Here is a 7,664-nt window from a genome sequence, read left to right on the forward strand (position 1 = left end):
TTCTAAGTTTGTGTTACATTGCGCAGCATTACATATACAACAGAGAAATTACTATAAAATGATAGTTTCACTAGTCTGCCAACACACCGCAGGATGCATGACAAAGACGTTACCTGAAGCTGTAAGGTCTGATAGACTTTGGCTTCCAATTTCTGACCGACCTGTTCCAACTCTTCAGCTGTAACACAGGACACAAATTAAGAAGAAGGAAAATCTTTCAAATATGAACCAGAACGTCATTTGTCTTACCTCTCTGCTTAAGCGTATAAGCTAGAGGGAGGAAGTAGGAGTTGAAGAAGCCCAGCTGAGTGTTTTTTACGTGATCTCGAATGACCGGAATCAGCCAGCTGCGGGGGAACTCCAGGTTGTCGCTGGCCAAGACCACAGTTACAGTTACATCCAAAAAGACTTGCTTAGATGCTTGTAATAATGTGAGACTTACTCATAGCCAGTAATGTTGAGAGGCACCATGGCCAGCACAACCTCTGGGCCCATGTTCTCCACAGCGCCCCCCACTGCCAGATCCAACTCGCCGCTGAAGGGGAATCGAGGAGTGTCACGAAGGTCAGCAAGAGACTGTAAGGACTGCAGGGAGAAGAAAAAGTTCATGCACACAATGTACTTACTAGTACATCAACAAAATTTACACTGTAAATTAACGTACATTGGATACCATTTCCAGCACTGTCCCAAGCTCCTATTTAGCCTCAAAATGCTAATAAAGTAAATATATTCATAACAAAACACACAAATCAATTCTAAGAGAAGAAAAATAGAATAAGAAAATCATATACACAGACATATCGTATATAAGTACACTTAAATATAAATGTAATAATATTTGACTGCGATACCTTAGTCATGATGGGGTGTGCCTGTTTCCCTGCAACCTTGTAAAAGCAACCTAGTATTTGCAAAACAAATGGCCAGGAAGCATGGAAGCGATAGGACAACCCTTCTTCGATAATACTGTAACAACACACATGCAGGTATTAACTTCACAATTTAGCCTGCAATTATAAGAAATTGAATTTTAAAAACTATATATATGACACCAGCTTGACCCTGAAGACCTACCGAAACATTTTGCAGATGTAGGAGGGGTTCCCTACAGACGCCGTGGCAGTGACCATACCAATTTCCTCCATGTGAGGACCCACACACTCTGTCAACAGCACCTGAAGATAAATGCATCATCATTTTAAGGCCGCATTTCCTTCATAAAGCTACAACATCAAGTCTGATTGGTTAAGCCAATTTACAATGGCATGCATTTTGTCCCCGCAGGGTTATGCAATTTTACATGCCCATGGTATGCCAATGAGTAAATTGGATGTAAACAGGTGTGAGAAGAAAAGAAAATTTTGAAATGTTCAAATGTTCAGCAGTGGCAGCTACTCCAATATGTAGCGTTACCTTTTGATCGTAACCTGACACATTGTGATTGCGGCACTACGAGCGAGTGTGTTGTGAAGCTAGTAGCCAGCCAGTGTGGTGTGGAGAGGTGTCACTACATCAGTAAAGGAGTTCTTCGGCGTAACAATGTTAATAACAATAATAATAACAATGCCACTGTAGCTTGGTTAATATCCAGTTCTAATTATGTAAATGGAGCGTTGCTGGCAGTTTTTTTCCAGAAGGCTTTACAGGCGGAATAGATGCGTCCTATTATGTGCATTTTTACCTGCCTCTTTTTAGCCGTTTTTATATCTTTACAATGCACAGAAAGGAGAAGGATGTGTGTGTTCAAGTCTCACATATGGATTGTGGATGATGAGCAAAATTCCAAAAAGTGCAGTTTTCCATTAATGGACAAGGAACTGACAGTGATTTGCAACTGAAATAGGGAGTAGCAGTGGAACCATATAGAACTGAATTGTAATAATTAAAAAATAATAACATATGTTAATATTGAAATAATATAGTAAATTTATTCATAATATTAGAAACATTAATAAATCATAACTGTGTTTTATGTGCTGAAATCTCAAAAACTTTACAAACTTCTGGCAAAGAAGTGGAAGTTCCTGCTCACAAGCCGATGCACTTATTCAGTAACAGACGGTACTCTGTAATTGCCACACAACAATGGCTGCACACAGAGAGGCACTAAAAGTCATCAAAATAAGCTATGTAATATATAATTTAACAAAGCCAGTTTTGCATGAAAATTGTTGTTTAACACCATATTTTCTGTGCATGCAAGTTAGATTTTAAAAATAATCAGTCATGCTTCCTTACACGATGACACATTATGTTGTCAGGACTGATGACATCCAAATTATCTAAGGATCTAAGCAAAGCGAAGATTAGCTGATTGGAGTTGTCACGTTTGACCAGAAAGTGGGATTTTCCCTGAAGCCGTGAATGCAGCAGGAGTGGTTACAGCTACTGTTTTCTGTGAAGTGGCTTGTGGGATGACCCTCCATCAATGAATGTATTTTACTTTACCTTGAGTGTGCTGGCGGCCGCAGACACCACCTGTGTGTGAGGCGACAACAGGCACGACATGGCGGCAGAGAACAGGCGAGGGAGGTGGCCCAGACTCAAGGAACTCTGCAGACTACACATGACACACTCATTTGAACAAAAAAAAAAAAAATACAGCTTAAAACTACAGCCAAATTCCATAATGTAAATGTGCCTACCTTGCTAAGTGAACGTGTGCCTTCTCCATGACAGCCAGCCAGGCCAACAGAGGCTGTAGATCACCCTCACTGGGCAGGTAGTCATACAAAGCCTGTAGATAAATGACAATTATAAATTATGTTTCATTCCACAAAAATACTGCCATGTTGGCGCTGCCTTACTGTGATGATCTGTGCATTGAGTTCAGGTGACAAGCTGTAGGCACCCGGCTTTGCACTGAAGAGTTTATGGAAGGTCTGCATGGCGCTGGCGGTCACCAACTACACACAAACAGCAATTATCACCTTCTAACGTGAAGACAATATTGCATACACGTTTGGGCAAAACAAACTATTAGGATTTCAAAGAAGGACCATTACAAATAAACGTGAGACAGGAATCACTCATGTCTACAGTATGTTCATGACTAATGGTTTTTGAATTTTTCTAATTGTTTGTCCTATTCAAACCATCTAGCAAAGTTTCACTGATTTTACTGTTTTCTGCAAGCGTGGCTTACTACTGAAATGGTAAGTGCGTGTCGCTATTGGTGCTGGATAATGTTCTCACCACGTGGCTGAGCGTCATCACTCGCAGCAGTGTCTCACAACACGACTTGATGGCTCCGAGCGGGAACGTCGGCACCAGCTCCTTCAGGAGGCCCAGTACATGGAGCGTGGTGGTGTCCTCTCTGCTGCCTGCACAAAACAAAAACTGTTCAAATAGTACTGCAACCTTGATTACAAGGTGAAAACAGGTAGCGGTAGCCTACCTCCTGCCTGCTCCATCTCCTTGATGCAGAACTTGGCTGTGGTCGCTGATGCAGGGTGATGGGTGGGACCTTTGTCTGCAAACAGGAAGTCACTCCCTCGGAGGATGGAGCACACTCCCTGCTGTGCTGCCTTACGGATCTATTCAGAGTAGACATTTGATACACCATTTAAAGCCTGTATTTCACCATTCCCTACTTCAAACAACAATAATGAGCTGACCTTAGGTTTGCTGTGCACGGTGAAGCTGAGCAGGCCGTGGTAAGCCTGAAGGGTGGACGGGTACGCCCACACAGCCACGTCTTGTTTCCTCAGTAGAGTAGCCAAGCATGACAGAATCTAAGAACAACAAGACAATCAAACTCTGATGTGAACAATGAAAAAAAAAAAGAAAAAACAGTATTCACCCATCTGAGAGCTGAGCCGGTTTCAGATGTGGTCTGTTGGGACATGACGTCCATCAGAGCCTTGGTGGTGTCTGAGAACTTGGACATGAGCACCGGAGCGGGAACCCTGAGAGGAACAAATCACGGACATGTTTGTTATTCACAATCTTCAAGAACTTTAAGTGAATGTGTCAATTTGTGGTAAAGTACTTGCCCAACCTTTTCATGGTGAGGTTGAGGAGGTAGGCCACTGCAGCCTGCGACTCAGGTGAATCCACCACCTCCAAAGTGGTCATCTGGAAAAACACACGCTACACTTTCACATACTGCATAAATTATGAAAGCAGACCTATTATCTTTGTGTTTCACGCAAAACAAGATCGTCACACACATCAGCTCTGACTTTGGAAAAGAGCCATCAACATTTTTGCAAAGCAAACCACTGCAGGGATTTGTGCGTAGAGCGTGCGTAAGAACATTCCCACGCAAAGTATGGGATTTATGTTGGAAAATGCGTACATTTATACACAACTCTTACCCTGCGGAAACGCAAAACCTAGTGGTAGAACATTGAAACTACAAATAGCTATGGATGTTCCCGTCCAGCACAGGCCATATCATCTCGCCATGTGCTTCACAACTTGACCATCAAACAAGGCACCGCCCCCCCCCCCCAGAGCAGACGAGCCAATGCCAAACGCAAAGCCTGCTCCTAAAGTTTATTTATGTTATTTCTTATTTATTTCATGGTGATGCACATGTACTGTAGCAGTGTGTGCCAATGACTCGATGAGTTGCAGTAGAGTGTTGGTGAGGGTTGTCAGTTGAGTGTTTATTAGGATTGTAACAATATGTATATCTGTATCAAACCGTTCAATACACGTGTACCGCACCGTGACCCCTGTATCGAACAATATGCAGTTTCATATTTATTTTATCAACTTCTGGCGCCGTTCAGTGCATCTGTGATACTACTACTCTGGTTCCATTGTCATGCACAGAGCCACTGAGCTCTGCCTCCGGCATTCATACCATGCTGAAAATGTTGAAAAATGAGAAAAATGTTGGCAATTTCAATGAAATTAAAATTTAAAAAGGCAAGGTAATTTATTTTTTTGTATCGAAAAAAATAGCGAACCGCAACACAAACGTATCGAACTGAACCGTGAATGTTGTGTATCGTTGCACCTCTGGTGTTTATACTTCTCTACTTCATTTTTGGTGTCATAGAAAATCCTTTTCCTCGCCCTCTTTGCTATGATTTTGGGCAGGCAAAAAGTCCACTCATGCATTCTTAAAGGCATTGCTGCTAACAGACAGAAATTAAAAATGTGTTGCTTTTTTAATACGATTCATTGATTAATCCAAAAAATAATCAACCTTTTAATCAGTTGTTAAAATAACCATTAGTTGCAGGCGTACTTGCGGGGTTGCGTGCCTGGAGGACAGCGAGGCATACAGGCATGTTCAGTGGTTAAAATGTGTGCCTGTTGGTCAATCTCCGGGAGGGGAGGGCACTGATGTAATAATAAATGTTTTTTCTAATATTCTCATGATCAACTAGAAAAGTCCCAAACACTGACTGGTGGCTAGCGATGGTCTACAAACATGCAACCAATGGATGGTGCCAAATGACTTCTCCCCAGGCGAATCAGAGCTTTTCTTCCTGTCACTCACACTCAAACACAAACATACACACACACGTAAACTGGACAGGTGCAGCTGTGACAAAAAGGGAAAAAAAAAACCTTTCAAAGGTTAGGCAAGTTAGCAAACATGAGAAGAGGTGATAAAATGGTACTTTAACCCACTGGGGTCCCTTTAATGTACTAAGCTTTGAGGTCAAGTAGGGACAAAAAAAAGCTTCTCACAAGAACTGCTATAAAAACATAACTGATTCATATTTTTTCAACATTTTGTGCTCAAAACTTTCAATCAACTTCAGTCCTAATCAAAAATACCAAATAACTGTATGTAAATTATTTGAACTTTTTAAATACCCATTTGACTTAATTATGTTGTTGCTGTTATTTTCAAAAATACACAAGTTATTTTCTTTATAGTAAATGATAGGAGACTGGGGATATATTTCAAATAACAGGCCTAAATACACATATTTGTAAAAAAAAAAAAAACTAATTTTGATGCTGTTATTTTTTGCAGTGTCAGATTCTTAATTTACAACCATTTGAGGTGCCAACAGGACAAAACAGTCCCATTAACTTCCATTGTAACCACCATTTTGGAACACACTGTCATTTCACAATACAATCATGCATTTTCTAATTTCAGGCTCGTCGTATATTCAGATCAATACAGTATACAAAGTCATGGAAAAATCAGCACACTTTACCAAAGCAGCAAAGTACTCTGTTTCTGTCTCCTTCCCTCCCTGACTGCGAATCACCTCAGTTACAGCTGCCAACACTGCACAAATCTGCAAGGCACATTGAGACATTGTTATTTCCCCACAATAAGAAACATTTTGCAAACCTCCACAGTGTGACACATCATAACATCGCCCTACCTCTTTGTGAGCAGCCGAGTTGGACTCCCAGAATCGCTGCACCTTCCTAAAGGTCAAGTTGGAGCAATCAGACAGGCCGCTAAGGAAGGTGCCCGACGTTCTGTCTGAGAACGCCTGATCCGGCTCGTCTTCCATGCACGCATCCTTCTGCCTGTCTGTGCTGACCTCCAACGGACCTGTCTGTAGCTCATTGTGCAGTTTTAGAGCATCTACTGTCAGGTCACTTTTTTCTGCCATGGAGGGGAAACAAAACAAGACATGCATATATTTAAGTGGAATAAACACAACTAATAAAAACAAAAAATGTACATGTTTGTAGTCTGCATAGACAAACATGACACTGCCATGCAACTTGCGTAATACCAATACTGAAAGGAAATACAATAGTTTTCAATGATAGATTTTTTACATATACATTTACATATAAATAACTATACTCTTCACAAAGAAAGTAAACAACCCGACTGATGAGTGACTGCAGTCTTACACTCATCAGCCATAACATTAGGTACAGCTGCATACTCCAATATTATACAAGAGCTGTATCAAGATTCATCCTTTACATATACACACTAATAACACATGAACATAATGCGTTTAAATTGTGTACGTGTCTTTACTAGTCATTGTTATTTGTCACCTTACACAAGTCTACTCTTGTCAAACTGATGTGTACCTAAAGTTATGGCCTGTGACCGTTGAAATTATACGATATGTTCGTCATAGTATAACATTCGTCTATAAAAGTAACGAAACCTCAACTACTTTATGACATTTCTGGAGTTTTGTTCACTAAAAAGTGACGCTAACTGGCTAGGGTTAGCTCAAGTTAGCCCATCCCCAGTCATTTCCACGTGCAACATTGCAGCTTACCCGAGGGTCGGCTAAAAAAGCGACTTTTAGCAGCCTGTCGATGTCGACTCGTCTGCGGGTTGGAGTCGCTGCTGTGTCCTTTCTTCCATCGTTTGAGTTTAGAGCCCGTCCCGGATCGAAGTTTCCCAGATTTAACCATTTTAGCGGGTAGAAATTAACCACGCTTCCCCTGCTGTGTGTGTGTACACGCAGGCTCCAGGTGACGCTGTCGCTCAATTGATGACGTCACGTTTTTATTAGGAAGCTTTGCCAGCAGGGGTCGCTGTCTAGCTCAAAATAAAACACAAAACCTCCAGAGTTCGGTCTCGTTTTATTTACTCCTATTTTTTTCTAGTTTAAGTTGTAGTTTAGAATCCATCTATTTTCTATACCGCTTGTCCTCATTGGTTGTACTTTAGCATTTTATACTTATTAGTTTAATTAGCTGTGCACTTGTCTGTAATTTAATCTGAGTTTGATTTTAAATAAATTTGTGTCATA

General features: G+C 41.0%; 1 protein-coding gene across 2 annotated transcripts in view; it reads right to left on the reverse strand.

Moving 5' to 3' along the window:
* The window catches only part of rrp12 (ribosomal RNA processing 12 homolog), a 24,165-nt gene extending 16,787 nt beyond the window's left edge, over nucleotides 1-7,378 (reverse strand). For both annotated transcript variants that reach the window (XR_008573617.1, XM_054798466.1), the window contains exons 1-16: nucleotides 7,185-7,378; nucleotides 6,312-6,541; nucleotides 6,138-6,221; nucleotides 4,004-4,080; nucleotides 3,806-3,911; nucleotides 3,621-3,737; nucleotides 3,401-3,539; nucleotides 3,199-3,326; nucleotides 2,811-2,909; nucleotides 2,649-2,740; nucleotides 2,452-2,563; nucleotides 1,078-1,178; nucleotides 855-969; nucleotides 443-585; nucleotides 250-371; nucleotides 114-178 (exon numbers count right to left, since the gene is read on the reverse strand). Coding sequence is in view for 1 of the 2 variants with exons in the window: in XM_054798466.1 (XP_054654441.1) it covers nucleotides 114-178; nucleotides 250-371; nucleotides 443-585; nucleotides 855-969; nucleotides 1,078-1,178; nucleotides 2,452-2,563; nucleotides 2,649-2,740; nucleotides 2,811-2,909; nucleotides 3,199-3,326; nucleotides 3,401-3,539; nucleotides 3,621-3,737; nucleotides 3,806-3,911; nucleotides 4,004-4,080; nucleotides 6,138-6,221; nucleotides 6,312-6,541; nucleotides 7,185-7,323 (1,869 nt within the window). In the remaining variant the exon portion in view is untranslated. The remainder of the gene's footprint in view (nucleotides 1-113; nucleotides 179-249; nucleotides 372-442; nucleotides 586-854; nucleotides 970-1,077; nucleotides 1,179-2,451; nucleotides 2,564-2,648; nucleotides 2,741-2,810; nucleotides 2,910-3,198; nucleotides 3,327-3,400; nucleotides 3,540-3,620; nucleotides 3,738-3,805; nucleotides 3,912-4,003; nucleotides 4,081-6,137; nucleotides 6,222-6,311; nucleotides 6,542-7,184) is intronic.
* Between the last annotated feature and the right edge of the window lie 286 nt (nucleotides 7,379-7,664).

This window comes from Dunckerocampus dactyliophorus, chromosome 14 (assembly GCF_027744805.1).
Source record: "Dunckerocampus dactyliophorus isolate RoL2022-P2 chromosome 14, RoL_Ddac_1.1, whole genome shotgun sequence".
Classification (NCBI taxonomy): domain Eukaryota; kingdom Metazoa; phylum Chordata; class Actinopteri; order Syngnathiformes; family Syngnathidae; genus Dunckerocampus; species Dunckerocampus dactyliophorus.